The sequence below is a fragment of the Aureobasidium subglaciale genome (assembly GCF_000721755.1).
Source record: "Aureobasidium subglaciale EXF-2481 unplaced genomic scaffold scaffold_9, whole genome shotgun sequence".
NCBI classification, from domain to species: Eukaryota; Fungi; Ascomycota; class Dothideomycetes; order Dothideales; family Saccotheciaceae; genus Aureobasidium; species Aureobasidium subglaciale.
Genome location: NW_013566986.1, coordinates 99,469 through 123,762, shown reverse-complemented (window position 1 = coordinate 123,762; position 24,294 = coordinate 99,469). Strand labels below are relative to the sequence as shown.

The 24,294-nt window shown below is 50.2% G+C and overlaps 10 protein-coding genes across 10 annotated transcripts; 5 read left to right on the top strand and 5 right to left on the bottom strand.

Annotated features, from left to right (window-relative positions):
• Positions 1 to 1,486: 1,486 nt before the first annotated feature.
• AUEXF2481DRAFT_29034 (uncharacterized protein) lies at positions 1,487 to 1,870 on the top strand (the record flags this gene model as incomplete). Its single annotated transcript, XM_013488669.1, has 1 exon — positions 1,487 to 1,870. One exon carries the CDS (start codon positions 1,487 to 1,489, stop codon positions 1,868 to 1,870), a length of 384 nt encoding a protein of 127 aa, XP_013344123.1.
• Positions 1,871 to 2,097: 227 nt separating this feature from the next.
• AUEXF2481DRAFT_677737 (uncharacterized protein) lies at positions 2,098 to 2,750 on the top strand. Its single transcript, XM_013488862.1, has one exon. It carries the CDS (start codon positions 2,325 to 2,327, stop codon positions 2,667 to 2,669), a length of 345 nt encoding a protein of 114 aa, XP_013344316.1. The 5' UTR covers positions 2,098 to 2,324; the 3' UTR covers positions 2,670 to 2,750.
• AUEXF2481DRAFT_677722 (uncharacterized protein) lies at positions 2,707 to 3,133 on the top strand. The gene has a single exon (XM_013488861.1). The coding sequence runs from the start codon at positions 2,833 to 2,835 to the stop codon at positions 3,073 to 3,075; it is 243 nt and encodes an 80-aa protein (XP_013344315.1). The 5' UTR covers positions 2,707 to 2,832; the 3' UTR covers positions 3,076 to 3,133.
• A 5,885-nt stretch (positions 3,134 to 9,018) lies between these two features.
• AUEXF2481DRAFT_677512 (uncharacterized protein) lies at positions 9,019 to 11,014 on the top strand. The gene is made up of 2 exons (XM_013488860.1): position 9,019; positions 9,076 to 11,014. The coding sequence occupies exon 2, from the start codon at positions 9,208 to 9,210 to the stop codon at positions 10,633 to 10,635; it is 1,428 nt and encodes a 475-aa protein (XP_013344314.1). The 5' UTR covers position 9,019; positions 9,076 to 9,207; the 3' UTR covers positions 10,636 to 11,014.
• Positions 11,015 to 11,821: 807 nt separating this feature from the next.
• On the bottom strand, positions 11,822 to 12,190 carry AUEXF2481DRAFT_4569 (uncharacterized protein; the record flags this gene model as incomplete). Its single annotated transcript, XM_013488591.1, has 1 exon — positions 11,822 to 12,190. One exon carries the CDS (start codon positions 12,188 to 12,190, stop codon positions 11,822 to 11,824), a length of 369 nt encoding a protein of 122 aa, XP_013344045.1.
• Positions 12,191 to 12,472: 282 nt separating this feature from the next.
• On the bottom strand, positions 12,473 to 13,763 carry AUEXF2481DRAFT_39444 (uncharacterized protein). The gene is made up of 4 exons (XM_013488737.1): positions 13,495 to 13,763; positions 13,345 to 13,446; positions 12,923 to 13,186; positions 12,473 to 12,867 (listed from the first exon to the last, which is right to left on the bottom strand). Exons 1-4 carry the CDS (start codon positions 13,549 to 13,551, stop codon positions 12,544 to 12,546), a joined length of 747 nt encoding a protein of 248 aa, XP_013344191.1. The 5' UTR covers positions 13,552 to 13,763; the 3' UTR covers positions 12,473 to 12,543.
• Positions 13,368 to 14,112, bottom strand: AUEXF2481DRAFT_677550 (uncharacterized protein). Its single transcript, XM_013488859.1, has 2 exons — positions 13,495 to 14,112; positions 13,368 to 13,446 (listed from the first exon to the last, which is right to left on the bottom strand). Exon 1 carries the CDS (start codon positions 14,031 to 14,033, stop codon positions 13,548 to 13,550), a length of 486 nt encoding a protein of 161 aa, XP_013344313.1. The 5' UTR covers positions 14,034 to 14,112; the 3' UTR covers positions 13,368 to 13,446; positions 13,495 to 13,547.
• A 553-nt stretch (positions 14,113 to 14,665) lies between these two features.
• On the bottom strand, positions 14,666 to 16,172 carry AUEXF2481DRAFT_677529 (uncharacterized protein). Its single transcript, XM_013488858.1, has 5 exons — positions 15,844 to 16,172; positions 15,612 to 15,779; positions 15,458 to 15,551; positions 15,158 to 15,316; positions 14,666 to 15,096 (listed from the first exon to the last, which is right to left on the bottom strand). Exons 1-5 carry the CDS (start codon positions 15,861 to 15,863, stop codon positions 14,821 to 14,823), a joined length of 717 nt encoding a protein of 238 aa, XP_013344312.1. The 5' UTR covers positions 15,864 to 16,172; the 3' UTR covers positions 14,666 to 14,820.
• A 1,593-nt stretch (positions 16,173 to 17,765) lies between these two features.
• On the bottom strand, positions 17,766 to 18,916 carry AUEXF2481DRAFT_29027 (uncharacterized protein; the record flags this gene model as incomplete). Its single annotated transcript, XM_013488668.1, has 5 exons — positions 17,766 to 17,982; positions 18,036 to 18,186; positions 18,248 to 18,294; positions 18,339 to 18,709; positions 18,761 to 18,916. 5 exons carry the CDS (start codon positions 18,914 to 18,916, stop codon positions 17,766 to 17,768), a joined length of 942 nt encoding a protein of 313 aa, XP_013344122.1.
• Positions 18,917 to 22,079: 3,163 nt separating this feature from the next.
• Positions 22,080 to 23,944, top strand: AUEXF2481DRAFT_46855 (uncharacterized protein; the record flags this gene model as incomplete). The annotated part of the gene is made up of 3 exons (XM_013488791.1): positions 22,080 to 22,347; positions 22,441 to 23,678; positions 23,732 to 23,944. The coding sequence occupies 3 exons, from the start codon at positions 22,080 to 22,082 to the stop codon at positions 23,942 to 23,944; spliced, it is 1,719 nt and encodes a 572-aa protein (XP_013344245.1).
• Between the last annotated feature and the right edge of the window lie 350 nt (positions 23,945 to 24,294).

Below are 24,294 nucleotides of genomic sequence, written 5' to 3'. Positions count from 1 at the left end.
CGCAAAGTTGTACAGTCTGATTATCTCGGCTGTGGAGGCGCAGAACTTTTCTTCGAGACAACAGTTGGCAAGTAGCTTAGACACGGCTGGCATAGTGAATGATTGGAGCCTAAAGCTAGTCTTGACTTCCAAGTCTCTGACGTATTCCTGCCATCCTTTGGTACTCCCAGTCTCCCGATGTAAGTTACTTGATTGAGAGACTGCCGATGACTCGAAAGTTGGGGTTTCCAAAGACTTACATGTCACAAATGCTGACAAGACCGCCTTGATTGGGAACATAGTGCTCGGAGTTGGTTTGACTTTGAGGCCGCTCGTAATCGCGTCGTGGGCGTGATTGAGATTGGTGGTTTGACTGGTTTATTGCAGTGCGGGTTCCCCCGGTTGAGAGGCCATATTGATGTTGACGGTGGGCGTGAAGGAGATTTTCTTAGGGTTGAAGTCTTTGATAGTGCGAGGAGACCCAAGAATGACGACCTTTGCAAGCTTAGTCGATCTTTTTGCGCCTGTCAAGGCTCTATCAGACCGCCTGAGGCCCGCACGGGTCGAACGAGCAGGTGGTTGTTCAGAAGCGTCATCGGACGTGCTCTCTTCAGAGCTGTCGGAGTCGTCATCTTCAACAGACTCAACAAGCTTGGTCTTGACCTTCTCAGGCGGGATCTTGCTTGTGATGATTGGTAGTGAACGGTAGCAGGAGCTCTTGGTTGTTTGAAGAATCTTAAAACGGAGATGAGGAGAGAGTGCAAAAGGAGCTGTTTGCTGATACCAAATAGCTTGTCGAGACAGTCATCGCTAGCTCTGGTCGAGCCTATGAGATAAGCGCACACTTCCGGCGTACAGCTTGGAGAATCGTAAGCTTCCCATCGATGCAGGTTGCCACGTGGTTACGTATTCGACAGGGGAACGAGTAGTAAAGACGTGTTTATACTGATGACACGGGCACGTAAGGAGAGGTTGAGGAGCTTGAGGCACTAAAAACGTCTTAGGGTTGCTGCCAATAAAACGGCACTGTCTTTCGTAGACCACAAATATGTCTCCACGGCAGTATGCTCTAGCTTTTTGAGATAAAGGAAAGAATTGGCGATGACGAGAGCGAGGCCTAGTACAGTGGTGCCGTGAGGAGGGTCGTGTCCTATATCTCAAGACAGAGCATTCTGGAGCTCCTGAGGTTTCATCGCAGGAACAAAATTGTTATTCTGGTGTGACGGGTACTTACGTGGGAGTCGCTTGCTTGTCCAGAGTTTTCGTCATCCAGTCCCTATCTCCATCACTCAGCTTCCACCTCCATCACTCGGCTTTCATCTTCGTCACTCAGCTTTCATTTTGTCTATCTATCAGCAAAACACCGTTTTCCCACAATATGGCAGCCTAGTCCGCACCATTCGAAGACTATGTCGAGCAACAATTGATCAAGGCAGACGAGCTCTACGACAAAGATGCGATTGACGAGTGTATCACTCTCCTCGACTATCTTCTTGACAACATCAACATGGCCCCACTTCCAAGACTGAAGGTTCTGATGATGTTGAGCATGCTCGTCGACCATTGGGCCTACGCTGAGGCATGTCGCCTCGACGCCGAAGACCTCTGGTACCACTGCGATCATCACCCAAAAGAAGGCTACTGCAAGTACGTCCTCGCCCAGTTTCGCGCTTCTCTGGACGGCTTGGAGGAATATCAAAGAAACAACAGGCCTGAGGGCGATGGAACGTTCGGGGGCAAGGAAGAAGACATCATGGAAACGCGGGTGGCAGAGATGACTGACGAAGGAGTCAAGTCTAGGGTCGAAGAAGTTAGACACGTCCCGTTAAGCATTCTCAAATTGCCCATGCGTCCCAAATCGCCTGTCTCCAAGAAGAAGAGCCACTCCTGAACCGGGAGTCTCCTTTTCTAAAGAAGCGCCTGGAATGAGGGCTGGAGTCAGAGCTATAATTAAGACGTTGGGAGAGTCGCCATTCCAATGTCAGATGGTAGAGTGTGTACCACGACTCTACCCTTCTTACCAACCCTTTGTTCTTAAAAATGCACGCTTGAAAGCCATGAAGATGCAAGACGCGCCACGCTCAGGTATCATTCAGGACTGGAAAGGACTGTACGTTAGCACAGTAAATCTTGATGTGGACGTGGACATGAGAACAATGCGCTGGCAGGCAAGATTCATTGGCAGAGTGATATATCAGATTGACGAACAGTCAAGTATGCCTTCGGCGCTCCAGCAGTCACCACCGTCCTTTCCTTGTCTATGAAAACACATGATGTGATGCCGATCTAGGCGTCCCTCGCGGGCGCACTTAACGTCTCCAGACTTTCTTTGCGTCACCCGGCTTATGGCGTCTGATCGATCCGGCACTTCACATAACTCTCAGTTAGGGTTATTGGAAAGAAGATGGGGTACACATATGACTTACAGTGACTTGTTATCAGGCTTTTCACGCGGGACAGGAATGGCTGGACGACCTTTCCTTTTCTTCGTCGACTTGATAGACATTGCCATGGGCATGGCTAAAGGTCGACGCGCAGTTTTGTTCTCTGGTATTTTTGTCTGTGCCTTCTTCTTAGACGAGAAAGTGTCCTTGTCGAACATCCTCTCTCTTTGCGATGCAGCCGGGGATGGTGAGCGGACGCGGACGCTTCTGGTCTTGGTCTTCTTGATGGACCTGGCCTCGGGGTAATGAACGGACTTGGACTTAAGGGCAATAAGCGAGAGAAACCATACGACAGGTATTAGTCAGTGGTACGACATGTGTATATAGACAGAAGCTTGACCGACCTATTGTAAGCTTTACTGCTTGGCAAGTGACAGCCTCGTCGGTCTTCTCGCTGCTCACCACGCGCATGATTGAACTCCTGGCTGTCCATTTTTTAACCCCGTCCTCCAAATCCCTAGAGAACGCCAACCGGCTGTTTGCCGTCATGGATGCCAGATCTGGGAGTGCAACGGCGGAATCGAAACACCAGCGAGAGCGAGCCTATGACACAAGCGCGAATCCAAGCTCAGGCGGAGTAGCCACCACTTTGATGGATTACTTTGACCAATCCGACATCGCCTCTGGCACGTCTTCCAACGTCTTTGTGTAACTCATGCACACGCGATGGTCAACTCAAACCAATCTCGTGACATGTCGTCCTTTTCACTACAAGCACGTTATCGGTTATGAAGATCCCCTGCATACGTTGAGGAAGTCTCGAGACTTTCACATCCAGAAAATACTGGCGTTCCTGCTCAGTGGGATGTTGATAGTGATACTAACATGACTTAACGGAAAATTGTCAAGCACAATAGGGACCCAACATGTCAAGATCCGGAGCGGTTTGTGCTCTAAAGACGGACCGCCGTCCGGGAACGATCTGAACTTGTACACTCGACGCTTATCCATGTCAAGACAGATGTGGTGCCTCGAAACTTGACGGAGTGGCCTGCCACATCGTCCATAGAGCTTTCTTTGGGCTAACGCCCAAGCGACGGAGCGTTTGTATTACTAGAGTCCAAAAAGACATACTCGACTGCATCGCAGGAGAGGGAATAAGCTCGTTTGACTGGCAAGTATGAGAGCGACACACATGTGTAGACGTCCTAATCCGGGTCGAGAGACGCAAGAGCTCTGTCGGCCATCGTGCTCACAAATACCACGAGCGACAGAGGGTATTGTCTTGTGATCGACCAGTCACGGATGCGAAGGCAAGCGGCCAAGACAATCATCGCCAGAGCTCTTAAGACGAACTGTTGACAAGACCTTTTGCCTCGAGGTGATATCGTATGGGAACTATTTCTTTAGAAGTGTCACAGAAAGTTTTCAACAGCCAGCTCAACACACCCACGATCTGATGCGGTGGCTGGCAGAGTTGAAATAATTTGTGGGAGAACGTTGCAATTTGATGATGCATCGGCCAAGCCGGCTCAACGCTCTTGCCTGCTTCCACGTTTCAACGTGTCTGCCATCCTCGTTGACGGTTTGCTTCGTGGAGTGCCGCATTTCAACAACGTCTTTCTCGACGACATCATCTGGTCTGTTATTGTTCATCGCAATCATCAGATCCCTGACATGAACGGACTCGATTCGAGGCCAATCTATGTGCCCTGCCATCTTAATCCGCGGCGAGTAACACGAACGCCAAGGGTCTACTCCAAATTTGCGGCACGGTGCGTCGCTAAAAATTGTTAGGGTTTCCCGTGAAATATCTGCACAGACGGCAAGACGGGTATTTGCACCGATGATCGCCAGGCACGATCAGGTACAGAAACCACACGAGTCTGGAAGCCACCGAACTCGAATCCCTTCTGCAGGCTTCAGTCAAGCACAAAGAAAATGAAGCCTCAGGGGCAATTGATGCTCTGGGTGATGTGTTTGTTGTGTAGCATGAACCTGTCTGTCAGTAGGTTCAGGCGCCGACGTCTCAGGTTGAGACAGAATCTTCACGCCCCGCAAGCCATCGAAGCAATACGAATCCTTTCTAGGGTGAGTGCATGACCGCATGTAATTTCTCTACTTCCGCCTTCCGCCCAGGGCCGCCCTATCAGGCTCAAAGTCAATCCATGCGTCAGACGATCAGAGCGTGCGGATACGGGTCTAATTATGTTTCCGCGCGGATCAGTCCATGCTAGTGCAGGTACGGTTCCTTGGGCGAATTGGCTTGTAGATCAGTCTCGTCCATAAACATGCGAGATCCCAGCTGTTTGTTCTTTCCTGGTTTACTCTTGTCTTCATTCTTCTTTCTTATTTCGAACATTCTCCCGCCATACTTACGGGGTTGTCTTTCGTTATTACTAACTTTTGCCGACTACTCGGCTTCCACTCGTTATGAGATACTCTATCCCGGCCCTCATCGGCCTTGCAACGGTCGTCGTTGCACAGAACAGCACAACCGATTGTGTGTCCGCCTACGTTTCCTGCTACGACTTTGAGAAGTCCAACGACAACGCATGCTCGTCTGCAGGAAGCTCTTGCAAAGATCAATGCTCTACTGCCAAGAGCAACTGCTTGAGCAGTGGTACGTCCAGCGCAGTCTGTAACACCCGTTTCGATTCGTGTATTGGATCAACCTCTACCAGCAACTTCGCCTCATCTTGCTTGGCTCAAGTCATCCCCTGCTACGCCTCTGCATCCCACGATGAGACCAACGCCTGTGACAGCCTCCTTGGAAATTGCAAGCAGTCTTGTAGCTCCATACTAGATATTTGCAACTCGGGAAGCGACACCAAGCTTTGTCAATCTCACTACGAGGCCTGCCTCGGTTCCAACAACGCCACTGTCCCTGCCGTCTCCTGCATCGCACAAGCAGAGCAGGCCTACCTCGATAACACTGAAGACAACACCGCAGCCGCCCTTACGGCAACATGCAAGCAAACCTGCGGTGTCTTGAAGGACGCCTGTATGACCAGTGGTGACGATTCTCAGTGCCAAAGCTCTTACGAATCATGCCTCGGATCTGGTCAACTTACCGAGAGCAAGATCCACTGCGTTTCTGAGATCGAGGCCATGGTTAAGGCTGGAAAGAACTCTCAAACAACTGAGCAAATGAATGCGCAGTGCAAAGATCTTTGTGCTCGCACCTTCGATACCTGTAACTCTGCCAACAACCCTGCAAACAATGCCACCTGCCTCGCATACTACACTTCATGTGTTGGAGCAAACGATCTGCCCACCATCTCGGAAAGTTGTCTGGCCGCCAGTGAGGCCTCATACCTTAACGCTACGTCAGAAGACCATGTCCAGGATCAGAATCTTGCGGATTGTAAGGCTACGTGCTCGTTCTTGACTAGCACATGTTTATCCTCTGGAGAGGAGAGTGTCAAGGAGCAATGCTTGAAGTTCAACCAGGCTTGCACTGGTGGCTCCAGCAACTCCTCCAACATCAACTGCCTGGCCGACGTCGAACAGTGCTACTTGGATGGAAACGAGGACAACCGCTGCGATGACATGAACGCATCCTGCAAGAACGAATGTTCTCGCACTCGCTCAGCTTGTGCCTCTGCTGGAGACGCAAGTGTTACCGGCCAGTGTGATGCTCAGTACGAGTCATGCCTGGGATCATCAAAGATCAACAACGAGCCTTCAGCTATCAACTGTGTCGCTCGTAACGATGCTTGCTACCTCTCCGGAAAGTACTCGGACGCAGTATGTGATTCAATGAATGCTGTCTGCAAGAGTACTTGTTCTCGCGGAATGGACACATGTACCTCTGGCGGTTCTGAGAGTGTCTTCGGTGAATGCCAGTCTTGGTACAACAACTGCCTCGGTGCCACTGAGGTCTTGCCCGTCTCGCCCATCTCATGTGTCAAGGATGCCACCACCTGCTTCCTCGAGGGCTCTGCATCGAACAATTGTAGTATGCTTACAGCGGATTGTAAGACAGCGTGTTCAAGGAGTTACGATGTCTGTCTTTCCAGTGGCGACGCCTCAGTCAAGCCTGGATGTCTTGCCCACTACGATACCTGTCTTGGAGCCACCCCCGCAGCCGAGGAGGCCGCAAAGTCCATTAACTGTATTGAGCGCTTCACCTCATGCTACAGCTCCGGCATCGCTCTGAACGAATGCAATTCAGTTGCAGCTGCCCAGTGCAAGGATACTTGTAGCTCTCTTTTGGACTCATGCAACAGCAGTGGAGACAATTCTACCGCCGCCCAATGTCAGGGAGTGTACAACTCTTGCCTCGGATCGATCGCCACCTCCCTCGTCGACTACAAGCCCCTCGACTGCGCCGGAAGAGAGAAGACCTGCGCCTCTACCAATGCAACCGATGCCACTTGCCAGATGCTTCGCGCGGATTGCGGGACCTCGTGTGGTATCACTTTGGACCTCTGCCTCGTCTCCGGTTCCTCCGACAAGGCCGCCTGCAACCACCTTTACATGATGTGCCAGGACGCCAGCTCCTACAAGGTCACCAGCATTCCCGCCAGCCTGAAGCCTACCGTCAGCCTTTCGAGCGCTCCTGCTGCCAACGCCACCAAGTCCACCGCCATGATCACTGGAACTGGATCTGGTGCCATCTCAACTGGTGGTGCTTATGTCAACGGCAGCTCTTCCACCGCTGATGCCCAATCTGGTGCCGTTTCGGTCGCTACCTCCACTGAGAGCACCGTTTACGTTACCGATGTCGTCAAGACTACCGTGACCACATGCCCCGTTGGCCAGACACTTACTACTGCCGGTTCCACCACCGTTCTGACTGCTCCTTCGGTCATTACCACCTCGGTCACCGTCAAGAGCACCATCTCGACCATTGCTGTCCACACCATTACCGTTCCTGCCGCCGGAAACAACGCCGTTCCTACCCCCAAGGCTTCTACATCGATCGAGAGCACCGTCTATGTCACCGATGTCGTCAAGGAGACCGTCACCACATGCCCTGTTGGCCAAACGCTTACTACCGCTGGCTCGACCACTGTCTTGACTGCTCCTAGCGTTATCACTTCCAAGATCACCGTTCAGAGCACGGTCTCGGCTGTCATCACTCACACTGCATCCGCACCTCAGTCTTCTCCCGTCAGCCCCGAGCAGACCACCCCTGCCTCCATTGATGGTCACGTTGCTGTCCCTTCGACCGTGACTCTTTACAACACCAAGGAAGTCACCATTACTAGCTGCGCTGCTGATGTGACCAACTGCCCCGCTCGCTCAACCGTCGTCTCGACCACCTTGTTCCCCACTGCCATTACCGTCAGCAGCGTTTGGTCCCGTACTTCAGCTGTCGCTTCGGCTTCTGGCTCCGCACCTGCTGGTTCATCGCCTGTCAGCCCCGAGACCACCTCCGCACCCATCACCGTTGCCTCGACCATGTTCTACTACAGCACTGCCGTCGTCACTGTGACTAGCTGCGCCGAGGGTGTCGAGAACTGCCCTGCTCGTTCCACTGTCGTTCAGACTTCCGTCATCCCCACCGGATACGCCGTCACCAGCGTCATCTCTTCGGCCTTCACTCCTATCGAGTACACCAGCCCCTCCGATGCTGTTCCCGAGAGTTCTGCTCCCGCTGTCACAGCCCCTGCCCCTGTCGTCCCTACTACCGCCCCCTTCGCCGTCTCCAACAGCACTATGATGTCTGTTGGTCCCGTTGGCACTGGTATCGTCGGTACCGGGTCTGGCAGCAAGGCCACCTCCACCTACTCGCCTTCTCAGTACACTGGTGCCGCCAACAAGGTCGGTGCTGCTGGTCTGGCTGGTGTTGCTGCCTTCGCTGCTTTCCTTATCTAAGGAGTATTAATAATCCTCTGAAAGGCTTGACGATTGGAGGCGCTACATTCATCATTCTCTAACCACCACACTTTTTTCTTTTTGTATCTTCCATCTTTTGTATATAACACCTACTTATTCTATAGCCCATCATATAGGGTCCCTCTTGTATTAAACGCCAGTTTGACCTATGAGATATTTGTTTAATCAGTTCTTGCCGTAACGTTCTTGAACTGCAGATTCAAAAGCGGCAGGTGCACCCCCGCTCTTTTGTTGACCAAGCTCGTCGCACCTGTCGCTTCTACAGTCGTTTTCCTTTGCAACGCTGCTTGATTATGCATGACTTCCCATGCCGTACTCATGCTCATCTACATACATCCAAGATATTGTCGGCGCTTACATTCGATGAGGACATGCCAAACAGCGAATCCGCGCCGATTCAAGCATGGGCATGGAGCCAGGCGCTTAGAAGGCGCGTCGAGCGACACACTTCATTGACGCGCCCAGACCAGGAACACAGCTGCCAACTCATATGGCTGCAGCGCTTATCCGACAATGTATGCATCGAAACGATATGCCGGGTTATTGAGCTCGCCGAGCATTGCTTTCGAATGGATTATAATTGTCGAGCTCTTACTTCTAGCTTCCCCTGTGTCGCTTTTTCTCCAACTCACTTGCGAAAGATTCCCGTCGGCCGACTAATTGCACCAGGCTGAAATGGCTTCTCTCCTTCTCACAAGCGTGTTCTACCTGACCGCCTATGCGAGTGTTCCAAGATCGCTCAATTTTGACAAAGCTGTGGGCCCTGATGGCCCTTGGAATGCTTTGAGCTTACTTGCGAGTTGGCCCCAGCGAGTAATTTTCATGCCGGACTCTTCCTAAATAATCTGCTGACAGTCATATTCAGAACGTCACTCTTCTTCCGTCTCTGACGAGGGCCAACCTTTTTGTCCACCAAGACGCATGTGCCGACCCTCTCAGCGCTTGCCCACAGTCACAATCAGATCTCTGGACAGGACTGGCAGGTACGTGGTCCTGGATGAACAGTACCGTATTCGACGCCTCGTCATGGGACGCATCTCTGGCCCCGTTGAACTTGTCAGGTCAAGCAAGTTACATCAGCGATAGGGTGACTCTCGATGGTCCTGGCGATGGCAACCCATATCTCGACTTCACTGCCAATGCCATTGACCAAAATATCAATGTTAACTTCCCATCGTCTGGACCATGGTACACTCTAGATACGGGGTTTCTTTCCTTGTATGGTGCAGGAGACCATGTCGATTATCGCTCGGTCAATGGGAGTGATGTGTCGCTGAACACAACTTTACCCTTGGCATATGCACAAGACGCTATCCCATCGAACTTCTACAGCCTTCACGTAGGCTCGGCTTCAACATCAGTCGCGGTCCCTGGAAGTCTCGTCCTCGGAGGATACGACAAGTCGCGTTGTCTCACCGAGCCACTTATATCGGACACAGACACCTTCACCCTGACTGATATTGAGATAGGAGTTGCTAGTGGAAACTCACCTTTCTCCGCAGACGAGCAACTACCAGTGACCGATCTCCTTCAGACTGGTGCAGGCGGTATACTAAATGTCTACCCCAACCCAGGAGTGCCATATCTCCATTTACCTCGAGAGACATGCCGAGCAATAACGAAGCATCTGCCAGTGACACTCAATGAGACACTTGGTCTTTATATCTGGGACATCGAAGCAGAGTCATACCAGAATATTATGACTTCGCCCTCGTATATCTCCTTCAGCTTCCAAACCAGCTCATCGAAAAGCACCATATATCTACCGTTCGCCCTATTGAATCTCACTCTTGAATGGCCGCTCGTGGATTACCCAACACAACATTTTCCGTGTTCGCCATATGAGTCTTCTGATGGTAGATATCACCTCGGTCGCGCATTTCTTCAAGGAGCTTTCATGGCACAGAACTGGCAGACTGGCAAGTTGATGCTCGCTCAAGCGCCAGGGCCAGACTCGGCAGGTGCTTCTTTGGCAACCATCTCAGCCAACTCTAGCTCAGTCTCCCCGATGATCAAAGCACCATCCTGGGACACAACTTGGGCTTCAAAGTTGAAACCTTTGACCAGGGGGAACTCTTCTACCCCAACTGAGAGCAAAGACAACACTGTTGACGCTTCTGGTCATCTATCTTCAGGAGTATTAGCAGGCATAGTTGTTGGGGTTGTAGTTCTGATAGTTCTCGTCGGGCTGTGCTGGGCTTGGTTTCAACGATTCAGAAAGTCATCGTCCCAGGCCAATGACGAGATGGGGGTAACGAAGGACGCTGAGATATACGAGTCTGATTCTACGACATCATCACTACCCTCAGAGGTCTGGGCGCCTGGAAAGTATGGATTGACCAGGAGTCCGGTAGAAATGGACGCTGCACATGTCAATGAGCTCCAGGGGACACCCGCACAAGTTTACAAACAGGATCCACGGTAGTGGTGAAGATATTTCCCGTCTCGGAGTTCTCCAAGTTCGATCTCTGTATGTTCATTTTATCTCAACGGATCAAGTTGGCTGATAGCTCAGTTGACCGTTACTCACACTATCCTCTTGGACAGCAAGCTGGAGATCTGATTACTCAATATTCCATCATTGTGCGGGGCTTAGATCACCGATGTATCGGCTTCAGCCTCCCCTTCAAACTTTGGTGACCGCGATCTAAGACTGGTGACGGCTGTTTTGCAAAGATTAGCTTGCGTCTTATCGTTTTAGCGGCTCTTGTGGCAGAGATATACATGCGCAGAAACGTGCGGACAGCAGCGATTGAACTTGGGTCTTGGATAGGGTCAGAAGAATGTAGTGACGTCGGCTAAAGTGTTCTCGAGAGCGTGGAAAGTAACAATGAGCCATGTTAGTCTACTCCAACTCTTTTACAGGATCTTAATGATCAAGCGACATATCTACATATGTATCGGTGGTGATTGTGCGACTATTGCGATTCATCTTGCGGGCTTTGGCGTCTAGTGCTTTGATGGAGGAACTGAGGGCTTTGATGGTGTCTTTGTATAGTTTTGCTACTGTCGGGCCTTTTGTCGTGGTTGCTCAGTTCGCTGGGGTGGTTGTCCTTTTTTACAGGGTCTTTCCTTTGGGGGGGCTGCTTGGGTGGTGCTTTCTGAGGCTGATGAGTCGGCGTCGGAGTCGATGGCGATGGCCGAGTATTGGCCTTTCGTGGCTACTCTTTTCGGAGCCATGTTTATGACGTGACAATCCGATTTGCTAGAGGAGGGAGATGATGTGTTTGAGAAGAAAGGCACGACCTTTGATGAGACTCAAGATGGGGTGGCTGGGGATTGAGGGGTACGCGAAGCTCCACACAAAACCGCCGCGAGACGTCATCCGAGTGCATGAACATTAGATAGAAAGAATGACTTGTTGATTTTGTCATGTAGTTCGTAAGTTCATAATTCATACCAGCTTCCTCCTTGTCATCGAATGCTCGTATCCGCGGCGGAAGACAGTCCAGCCTTCTTCGTACCTCCGGCCAAACATGCGGCGTTGTCCTCCAGTACTTCCTCATACATTCGCCTTGCATCTTGTGATCGAGTACGGCATGGTGGATTGGTGTCGTGATGATGCAAGGTTGATATGGCGCTGATCTCATGATCGATCAAGTCTTCAAGCTTCAGCGCTGAATAGGCGTATCTTTCGCAGCAGATGTCTTCATAGCAGCAAGCTCCTTCTCCGACTCTGCCAGCTTCTTCTCTGCTTTTGCAAGCTTGCTGTTTGCTTCGGCCAGTTCAAGTCGTAGTTCTTCGATGATCTTGTCTTTCTGGAGGAGCAGATTCGAGCCGGGACTGGAGTCTGTTGATCTGACAGCAGCAGGTGTTGACCTTTTTGCAATCGTCTTCTTGACGCGAGCTTTCATGATGGGTGCTGCTTGGACTGGTATGATGATCTCGGGAGCGGATCGTGGGCGAAGCACTCGTTTGGGTTCGACATGCGGCAGATCTTCGACGGAGCGCTTGCGTTTCAGGGGTGCTTCGGATGCCATGACTGCTTTGTTTGGAGAGTTGAGTTGATGCAGAGTGATGTTTTCAAGATGAGTGGTCAATTATATGTGCATCCATGGGCGATGTAAACATTGGTCAACCTGGGTGACGCGATTTGGCAAACGCGAATTTGGCGCGCAACGTCATTGTCAACATCCAACGCTCAAGCTTCTCCTCCTTTGCTCCCTAACCGCCAACATCACCATGGACACAATCGTGTCCAACTGTAACGGACACCAATAGGAAGACACGAGTGGATCTCTACAAGAGGTGCACTGACGGGTCTGCACACGTCGATCAGCCGGACACAATATTCATTGCATCTAACCTATCAGCTCTTCACAACGTAACTCCATCAGGTCATCTCCTCGTCTTCGTCGTATTCATCGTCTTCGTCCATCTCATCTTTGATCGGCTGACCAAGGAGATCCAAGATCTTGTCTATGTAGATAATCCCTTCATCCTCGTCTGGGAAGGTGACATCAGGATCAATCTCGGGCTCATCTTTCCAAACACCGGACGAATCGTACTTCTTTTTGACCGCCGGGCTTTCCGATTCATCGTACACCTCATCCACCGTCATTCGCACGCCAACAGATCTAAAGTTGTTCAGAGCGCCTGAGCCAAATCGAATTGTGCGTTGGTCCCAGAAGGACGACTGGAAGAATTGAAGTACGTACTAAGAGCAGTCAGAAGGAAAGTAAACTTGTAGTATTCCGACCTCTCAAACTTACTGTCATGGGAACTGCATATTCAGTATTGAACTTCAGTCCATATTTCGATGCAGTGGCTTTTGTGGTTCCACTGCCATCCTTGTGAATTCCAGGCCATCGCTTAGCCGACATGCCAAATGGCATCGTGTACACGCTTACGTTTGCCGCAAGTTCATCCAGTATTACACCGTTGCTAATGACTGTCTCCACTGCATATCCTTCTTCTCCGATTCTGTCGTCGTTACGAAATACATATATCTGTCCGTGCTCTGACGTGACGTTTTCCTACAGGTGTCAACACAAAAGTCAGCAGAGCTCTTTCCCAAGTGGGATGGACTGTGCAGCTGGCACCATCTTGATTCGTCATTCACTGTGATGACAGCATGTTGTGTGCTGCCCGGAGGTATGGCCATCGTGTTACGTTGTGTGGTTGAGAGTCATACAAACCAAGCGTGCGTCAATTCATGGACCAGTACCGTGGCCAGATGGAGTTGTGTGCGCAGAGATGCCGATTGATCCGAAGCATCTGGGTTGTAGTATGAGGCCTAGAAAAACATTAGCGAGAGTTTGGAAAGGCTCCGGTGAGATCTAACATTAAATGCATTCATCGGGTTACAGATGATGTATTTGAGGTCAATGTCGAGTGTCATGTCACATGCATGCCTGGTAATATAGTATCAGCACCAGTCTTCAAATTCATGCTCTTCTCATCATTATCGTACGTGGTAGTACCGCCTCGAAGACCCTTTTTGTTAACATCCGCCAACGTCGAGCCAGGCTCATCAGGTTCGGCCTTCCAATGGAACGTCACGAAATCGCGTAGACCCATTGATTCCCTCGCCGTTTTGGCCCTCTGCTCCCGTGTCGACTGACCAGTATAGAACACTCTGAAGGGTTTCTTCTGAGCCACCAACATTCTTGTTGGAGGCGGTGTAAGCAATGGCTGTCCAAGAGCATACCACACGTCTAATACGCTGTCCATAGCCATCATCTGTGTTGCAACTCGCAAGACTGGTTTCAGAAACTCCATTTCGGCATCGCTTGTGTCTTTCCAATTGCTTCTCTGGAAGCATGGGTGGATGCCTGCGTTGCTACCGATGTTGCTGGACACACTTCTATCCTTACTCGCCATTGCTAATGTCGCAGTATCAACTTTGAACTGAGGTGATACATCTGCGTCGATAGAGGCTCCGGGCTCTATGTTAATACAGCCCAATTGCAGTAGCTCTTGGGGTGCTAGACAGGAGGTATGAGTTGACCAGCCTCTCCACTCACAGTGCTACACGGTACTCACCGACGTATTGTAATATCTTGTTGTTCATCCAAGGATACCTGTCGTCGTATGCAGGTGTCCATCTGTTCAGCTCGGAAATATATCGTCGCACACGTAGTCCAGGATATGGGTTCTTTCCTAGCGCCATCACTGCAGGAGACACCGGGATTCTGATCCATCGTCGATAATACTCCTTTGCTGAAGTCGCAGTCGTCTCGTCGATGTCATTCTCATCCGGTACTGTCAAGGATGGATTGCGGCGCCATGCCTCGCGTAAGGCTTCATCTATGGACTCGGGATCGAAGGTCGAAGGACCGAATGGGGCTTCGGAGGCCATATTTGCGGAGGCTGCGTAGAGCAGATTTACAGACACGGTCACTATGGCTTTGCTCAAATCACGCTGTCAAAATTCGTCTCCTGCGCCGATAACAGTTTACCGGTTCCGGCGAACAAAGAATTGCTCACCACGATGGAACTTTCGAGGGCTTTTGTTGGATCTGCTTCGCATGTGCGTGTGGAATCCTAGACTTGATCTTTTGCCTGGGTGCATATCTCTATTGCATAGCTCTGGTGGACCTTCCAAGAAGTACGCAAGGCTTACGGGCTCGTAAAATTCTCCCCTGCTTCCCGCTACACATTCCACTTCTCATCCATCAAAATCCTGCAGAGGGCCCAGGGTTATATCCCAGTCTCTAGAGACAATAGTATGTTCCTTCGTGCCTGGCATCAGATCATCCGTCTCCAAGCCATCGTAACTGTTACGTTTCTTCCTTGGGACTGGACTCTCTGCAGGGTCATATTCGAGATAGTAATGCGGTAGTTCTCTCCGTACCCCTAATGCTGTGATACTCGATAGTGCAATGCGTCCCCACCTAGGCAACTCTTCGTCCCAAAAGGTATCGGTGAAAAATTGCCGAATATACTGTCTAGTATCAGCCTCATACTCTCACACCACTTTCACAAGATACTACCTCCATACTGACCACATAGTGAGTGTCAAATCTTCCGCCTGTCTTGACATAGCTTGACCTAGTCTCCCAATGTTGTGCGCTTTGGCTTTCTGGCCATCTCGTCGCTTTCAGGCCAAAAGGCCTCGTAGGGACATACACATTTGCGATTTCGGTCGAGAGAACTAGTCCAGCCTTCGCGCGAAGCAAGTCAGCGAATCCATACCATCAGTGGCTAGAACCCCTCTTCGTTCAACCGCTGCACGATAAATGCTACTTGACATGACGGATATGTCGAAGTCTGGTGCGGTGATTAGATAGTCTGACTTCACTCACATGTACTGCCGCTTGCATGACAAGCCCCTCTTCTGAGATATAGTCGTCCCGACAAAACGGACGATCGTTGTTCTTGATAATCATGACGTTCAACCTGGGTTCAGAGTCCTACTTAGTGTGCTTTTCGTCGGACTGCCAAGTGTGAATCGCTCACCAGTATGCGTGTCCCAACTCGTGTAGAATAAGATCTGCGAACATAAATTGGTTGCGCAAGAGTGAAGACGCGTCAGAGGCTTCGCTGTTATACCTACTAGCGCGTATCGCGTGACCGTCTGTGAGAACATATCTGGTTGCGGTATTGAGCGCAACCTTGCTCGCTCTCCTGCCGATTCGGAATTAGCAATCTGTTATCAAGCCCCTCAACACTTTGAGTAACTATGACTTACGTGATGTTACCAAGTCTCATTCCTGGTTGTTTCAACTCAAAGGGGCTCGCCTAGACCATCATCACCAGAACGCCACTCAAAATACACAAAGTTTGACAATTGTCGTAACTCAAAGACTATGTCAGCTCTCTCCTGGTCAGAGAGTTGACGAGGAGTATACACGTAGGCATTTCCTGGTCGCTTCTTGGTACCTGGAACTGGAGTCATGGATCGTCCAGGCGCATGGAACGTCTCCAAGACACTGTCCATCTCTAGCATCTTTGACAATATCCTTAGGGAAGGCTTTAGGTACTCGTACTCCCATGGAGATGTCTCTTTGAAGTTGCTTCGCCTGACAATAGGATGAATGTTGTTATGATTTCCGACATGTTGTACCGAAGTCCTGTCTCTGCTAGCCGTCCTCGCAGTGACTTGATCCACTTTTAACTGAGGCGATACTGGCATGTCCTTGCTGTCATCGATATTTATGGATCCATAGTCCAGCAATTGAGACAGTGTGATGTATCATAGAATTGTGCTATGACCAAACCGTGGCACTGTATCATCCCAGGGCTGTTGTAACCCGTCTATATCAGGCATTGAACTAACATCGACTCTTAGCTGAGGATAAGGATCCTTCCCCAAGGCCAATACGTTGGCAGATACTCCTATAGCGCACATTCGCTTGCAGTACTCCTTCTTTGTTATTGCCTTCTTTGGGTCAGTTCTAGCACCTTGTAAGTAGAGATTCGGATCGATAGCCCACTGGCTCATCTCTGCTTGTGTCAAGTCACTGAGCTCGTAGTGGGATGCATCGATGAAGGATTCCATCGACATATCCGATGAGACAGAGTCATGTTCGGACTCGTCGTCTGACGTTGGCGAAGCTTGATCGTTCGTCATCTTGTAGGAGTATTACCAGGTGCAGAAGATTGGGAGGCAAATTCGAACAACAAGCTTACTAAACACGAATGGAATAATTCATGATCGAATGCCTTGTCACTTGGAAAGGGAAAAAAAGTCGACTTGTCTACCTTTGTTGACCGGATTCGATTTGCTGACACAAAGAAATATTTGATATGATCTTCACCCTCAATTGGTGGACTAACACTCTGGCTTCTTTGTTCTCCAAAATCTATCGTTTCTCGAGACGGGCGAGATTCGGATGGCAAGAAAAGAACTGGAAAGAGAGCCGATCAGGTCGCTTGGAGAAATTCTTGGCCAAGCCTGACGACATAAAAACACGAGTGCGAAGACACCGTGAGACGAAAACGCTACTTGTAAATAAAATGCAAAACAGAACCACCGCACAGTTATTTATTGCCAATGGTTCCTCGGGTCTTTTCGCAACTGGAGTGCTCATGACTAAAAAGAATCTCTCTCCATCAGGGAATCGAACCCTGGTCTCCCGCGCTTGACGAGATTTCTCTTGACAAGCGGAAATCATGACCACTAGACCAATGAAGATAGGCCAGCTATGCTGGTATTGGTGCATGAAGCGCTGCTCGCCGAAATAGATTATTATTCTCATCTGATAGTCTTCTGTAATGGAATTACGACCATGCAACATAGAGCTCTCGACGCGTATGGAACGTAAGGTAGGACAGCACGACCCCATGATACAGCACAAAAAGGCTCCCCAAAACGATACAGTCACTCGATGAGACAGACTATTGTGTGACGCTGATCAGTTAGGAAATCCACGATCAACTCAGTATGAAGAAGGCAGAAACAGAGTCGCGGTGGCTGTTTGCGGAATGGGTAACCTTTATCAATTGGCCAAGCGATGGCAGCCTCTAGTCTATATACACAAAGCTACGTCTACCTGGCCGAAAGACAAGAGATCCACTCTTCATGTTCCCGTCAATCCTGAATACGGTAATCGACACTCTCATCAACTTCTCATCTCCTCCATACATATTCGAGTCCACTGTTGACAAAAACTAACCCAAGGCGTTCAAGAGGACCTGTGTAAGAGAAACACCGAGTCTTCCGGGAGCACCCGGGTCAAGGGCATCTAGAAACTCGCTGCGAATGCTGCATCCTGAGATGGAAACACCATTAAATCTATCGGCGAGGAAGTTGAGGACGTCGCCGGTGCTAGTGGCGGCCTGAGTGAAGTGCTCTCCGAATGGATCGCGGACATATGTGACGGAGACGCTGGAAAACGTCAGTGAGGGGCCGTTTCTTATTCTTAAAGTCAAGTTACTCACCCTGCATTGCAGAACTGCTGCACAAGCGCATCAGTATCAGCAATAGGAGAGATCTCACCGGCCACAGCTTTGTAAGCAAAGATAGGCATTGATGGGGTACCGTGGCGTCCCATGGTGGCTCGGTTGGTAATGGTTGTGTTGACGATAGGGTCTATGGAGATGTACAAGTCAGTGCTACTGTTCAAAGCAATTATAGAGAATCATTTCGGTACTTAGTGTCGAAGATTGCCTGTCCCTGCTTGAAGTAAGAGTAGATATCCTGGCCAGCATAGGTCTTCACGTCAGCATAGAAGCATTGACAACCAGCCTGGTTGAAAGCAGCAGCCTCTCTCGGGAATCAAGCTTGACTGAACATAAGCATCGAAGTCCGTATAGGCATTGCCCAACCCCAGGAATCCAGCGGCACTGATACCAGCAAAAGTTCCCTTGTTGAGGGTGTCGAAGACCTTGACAACGTTTGGAGTGATACCGCCAATAGCCATTGCAACGAAGGGGATCTCGGAAGCATAGGATGCTTGACGCTCTGCAGCCCACGCAGAAGCGAAAGCCCCTCCGCTGTATCCCCACATCTGGACTTTTGCGAAGGGCGAAATACTTGTTAGAGATCCAGACTTCGATGCTGCACGGATACTGTCGAGACTTGCCTGACCTGCCTCGATTCCAGCCACGAATACCTAGTGTCACTGAGTAAGCTAGAATACATGAAAACAGTCCACCTGACTCACAGATTTGGGGCCTTCCCAATCAGGGCTGTTTACAATATATCCTTGGTCGAGTGCCGCGGCGATGAGGGCCGCTTCGATGCCTTCAGTTCCGGCATAGGTGGTATTTGAGCCAGTCTGAAGCGTGTACGAAGGCGCGCAGTTGATCTTGAGGGGCATTACAGACGTATGAAAAGATGCATCACATGGGAAACAGTTATTCTCATGTTGTTAGTAACGCATGAGTCACTACAGCCGTAGACCATCGATAGCAGATTGGACTGTACATTGAGTGATCCCATTACGCGACTGAGAGCTACTTGGAGATCCAATACCAAAGCATCGTGCAATCTTCCCTTCGGACAAGAAACAGTTCTATGAAGAGATCGTATTGAGGAGAGAGCGCTTGAATATCGTCCGAGTGCTAGCTGGACGTCCACGATGCCTCCTTGTCTGCCATCTCGTGTTTATCTCTGTCACGTGATATATATACTATCTAGACAGAAAATCAAGGAAATTACAGGCGCTTTGGCTGAGTGGTTATAGCGATAGACTAGAAATCTATTTCCTTCGGGAGCAAGAGTTCGAATCTCTTAGGCGTCGAATTCGTTTTGCCAGTCCAGTAATCTCAACGATCCTTTGGGTCATTTTGTGCGTGTGAACAACATTTGAAGTTGCCGCCATCAAACGTCGTTTCAGACTAAAGATGTACTTACACTTTAGCCCTGAGCTTTCACATGCTAATGCATTATATACGTACCACATCCGAGTTTGCTTGTAGCACTTGGATACTGTCAGTCTACAGGACGTTGTATTTGTGTCTAAAGTTCCACTACTCCGTAAGTGTCAAATGGTTTTTATGGAGTTCGATTGGACTTGGTGGTCCCTCACCTCCTAAACACCATGAGCTGACATTGTAGCTTGTTTGCCAATCGCCAAGTCTACGCAGGCGGACAATGTATCTTATCGGATCATATTCATGCTCTTATCTTTACAAGCGTCTTCGAATTGACGCACTCGAGGGAGCAGGTGTTCTTAAGTTGCTCTTAAGATGTCAGATCAGCATCCTCGGAGCCTTATTCGAATGCGCTTCGATTTCTTTCGAACCGCCAGTTGAGCTCTCAGATGTGTCGCTAGAGCCGAATCCGGAGTGTTTGACTTGACTACACATTACCTATCGCCTTTGGCAATGATTCACGGTGGTCGCTGAGGCCAGAGCTTTCAACCTCTTGCGGTGTACAGATAGATAAGCATTCTCTGTCAACCGGATCAAGCAGAGAGAACGACAACTGAGCACACGCAGGCAAGCACCAGGGCCTGGAATTGACTACCTACCTAGTAACCAACGAGCTTGACGTAAAGTCGTTGGGATGTCAACTTCGAGGTCACATCCAAACGCCACCTAGAAAATCAGCAGTATCATTTTGTATCGTCCATACGTCTCGGTCTCTGTCAAAATCACGCACTCTCTAGATGTTGTCTTTCGACACAATGAAAGTCACGAGCTACGGTATTGCTCAAGCCCCTTACGCAATTAAATGCCAGTGAGCGTTCGCTCCACGGAGTCGAGTGCAGGCATGGACCTGCCGTGTTTCGCCAAACTTCTGGACAGAATGCCTCAGTCGTGCTTCGTCCATTGCGATGCCGTGTCATTGCAAAGAACCTGTTGGTCTCTGTGGATGCCATCACTGTACGACAGGATTGCTTTCCCTTCTTCTGACATCTTTTACCGCGGTGCTGATCGCACAGATTGGCGCGTCCCGACCTCGCTGGTTCTCACTATCTAGCGCAGGGCAACGCTGTAATTTCCTGACAGATTTGAAGCCTCGCATGCCCCTCACGATCTCGGAAGTCGTTTGAAGCTGGTACGTAATGCATATCTTGATGCTTGGAAGTTGGAAGTGTGAAGGACCCTACCGAAGGGCGTGTGATAAATAGGTATGACACAGTGGTGGCACGTTGCGAGGTCTAAGCGGCTTCTTCGGAGGCCGGTCGACCCCGTGCCATACCTACTGGCGTCGGCCCATCGTGTACAGGATTGCTCAATACAACCGCACGCATCTGTGGAGCCCATGTCCTACTCCCCGGTCCCCACGCGGCTGGTACACACGCTCAACACAGCGCATCGCCTGCTTGCCATCGTCTCCATGACAGTACCCTCTCATACTCCTAAGACCAACTGAATCTCCACAAGCAGCTATCAGTGCTTCAGAATGGGAAACAATTAATATCCTAGCCAGACACGTGAGGCGCAATTAACATCACGGTTCCGTCAGCCAGCCGCACAGCCAACCCGTTCGGCGAAAAGTTTGGCGGTCAGTGGCTTTTTTCCCTTCAGGTTCTCCACCCATCCCAGCCAACACCATCAGGTTTCACCGTAGCCTGAACATCTACAGATGCGATTGATATTGGTATATGCTCGGACGATGCGGAATTTCTGTCGAACATTGATCCCTATTCGACTAGTAGAGGAGCCCCAGAAAATGCCCCAGGCATTTGATGTGTCAAGGCCTGGGGACTTAGTATCCAGGAAAGGCAACGAACAAGAGTCGCTCCGAGATGACGAACGCCAAGACGACCAAAGGAAGAATCTTAAACCACGTCGCCGTCACGCGATGCCTGCCGACATGCTTGATCCACACTTATGCTTGTCTCACTCGGCCTTGTATTGGTCAAGCACTTCTCAACGATTGGTTCAAATCTCTCGAAATGCTCCTTTCTTGGCGATCCCCAGTGTTAGCTACTAGTTGAGGACAACGACGTCGTCGTATCGCCGCATGGGCGAAAGAGGATCCTACCCAACGATCCGCTGCATAAGAACATCGTTGTAGCCGGTGTCACCTAGTCTTCTTTTCCCTCCCTCCGACCATCAACTTTACCTCCTTTACAGCTACCTACGAGAGTATCTTGGAAGCAATTCGGAAAGAACTCATCTTCAACAACATTCGAGCATCGCCTACCATTTTCACGTGGTGACAAGCTTTGTGCTCGCCTCTGTACGACTCATACCCAAGCAACTTCGAGAATCCAATCTTCTCCCGAGCAACTCCAGCAGCATCAACTCTTCCTCGCGACTTTCATCATCGAACCGAAATCACGACCCCTCTGCGACTTGACTTTACTGACACTTGAGTCTGAAACTCATCCCTTGCGCCGTCACACATTTCGAAGTGAAACATTAACGCAGCGACTGCCCATGCATTGCTTGCCATTGACCTCGAAGAATACTTGTGCCCAAGCGATTCTGTATAATATCCGACGACCCTTCGCAACTTTACCACGGCTTGCCCCTGCAACAGATTCTCGCACGTAGGCTTGTATCATCACACTCACCATAGCAAAGATGGATTACCTCAAGAGAACATTCTTCGGCAAAGACGATAGAGACTTTATGCATGCCGTCGTACCAATCGCAACAGAGCGACGCCAGTCCAATGAGGTAAAGGCTGAAGACAATCTTACCGATGTCAAGGCCGATGACTCTACAAGCTCCATCGGAGAAAAGTCATCACACATCCAGCACTCTGAAAAATCAACAACCACTCTTGAGTCACTGAGAGCTGAGGTTGATTCTGATGTTGCCACTGAAGGGCACAATACTGCCTATGACCGTACGTATAATATTGATCATGAGGCTTCTTGCATCCTGAATAACACCATCTGCACCCAAATCATCAGTATCTTGACTTGCTAAATATTAATAGGCAAGTCCAAGGTCATCAACAAAGCTATCCAGGATATGGGAATGGGCACCTATCAATGGAAGCTCTTCACTCTCTGCGGCTTCGGCTGGATGGCAGACAACCTTTGGCTGCAGGGCGTTGCCTTGACCCTTGACCCTATTGCCGCCGAGTTCGGCGTTGACACGAACCAGGTTCGCTACACCACTCTTGCCCTGTTTGTGGGTCTCTGCATTGGTGCCAGTTTCTGGGGTATCATCTCAGACATCATCGGTCGTCGCTACGCTTTCAACATGACTCTGTTCCTTGCTGGAACCTTCGGTCTTGCCGCTGGTGGTGCCGACAGCTGGATCTGTGTTTGCGCTCTCTACTCCTGTATCGGTCTTGGTGTTGGCGGTAATCTCCCTGTCGACGGCGCCTTGTTTCTCGAATTCTTGCCCGGCGAGTCCAACTACCTGCTCACCCTTCTCTCTATCTGGTGGCCCGTTGGTCAGCTCATCTCCTCTCTTCTGGCCTGGGCTTACATTCCTAACTTCTCTTGCGCTGCTGATGCCGTTGTCTGCACCAAGGCTGATAACTGGGGTTGGCGCTACTTTGTTCTTACCTTGGGTGCCATTACATTCTGCATGTTCATCTTCAGATTCTTCCTCTTTGACCTGTTCGAGTCACCCAAGTTCCTGCTCTCTCGTGGCCGCCAGGCCGAGGCTGTCCGCGTTGTTCAGGGTATTGCTGCTCACAACAAGACTACTACGTGGTTGACCGAAGAGATCCTGAACCAGATTGGCGGTGATCCTGATGTGACTGAGGACCACAAGCTCAGCACTGTCGACATTGTCAAGCGCGCTGCCGGCAAGTTCTCTACCCAGCGCATTGCTCCTCTCTTCCACGGCTGGAAGCTTGCTGCCACCACCTGCCTGATCTGGTTCGCATGGGCCACTATTGGCATGGGTTACCCTCTCTTCAACGCTTTCCTGCCTCAGTATCTTGCCAACAACGGTGGTGGTGGCTCCAACTCTGTTTCAACCACTTACCGCAACTACGCAATCACATCGATTGTTGGTGTCCCTGGATCTTTCCTTGGCTGTTACACTGTCAACCTGAAGTACATTGGACGCAAGGGAACGATGGCCATCGCAACTGCCATTTCTGGCATGTTCTTGTTCCTCTTCACAACTAGCACCAGCTCTGGTACCCAACTCGCCTTCTCTTCTCTCGAAGCCTTCTTCCAAAACATCATGTACGGTGTTCTCTATGCATACACAGTAAGTCTCGTCCAATCCAATAACACGTCAACCCAATTATTGACATCCGATAGCCCGAAGTGTTCCCCGCTCCCAACCGTGGCACTGGTACTGGTATTTCGAGTTTCTTCAACCGTCTCGCCGGACTTTGCGCGCCCATCGTGGCGGTCAACGCAGCCAGCGCCAACCCCAACGCACCCATCTATGCATCGGGTGGCTTGTTCTTTGCTGCCTTTGTTGCCCTCTGCTTGCTTCCAATCGAGACCAGAGGCAAGCAGACATTGTAAAAAAGTTTAGTCACCAAGCATGGCTGTTGGAGTGAGATACACACAACAGACCCACATTTCACGAAAAAGATCCTAGTGGTCATTATGGCATTTAGATACCCTATCATTTGATGTTTAGAAAATTCAAGATTTTGTTCCAAGCACAAAGAGTCGCCGATCAATAGACTTGTGCCGCACTGTTGACTGCTGATCTTCAAGTGAAAGCAGGAGCGAAGCATCACGAAACACGATCGGAGTCGAATCCGTGGCTTCTACTTCCAACAAGCAGTTTGCGGCTTGGCGGTTCATTGTTGCCTGCAGGTAGGTGAAAATTGTATCCCTCTTTCAACATCACAATTGCAAATCACACT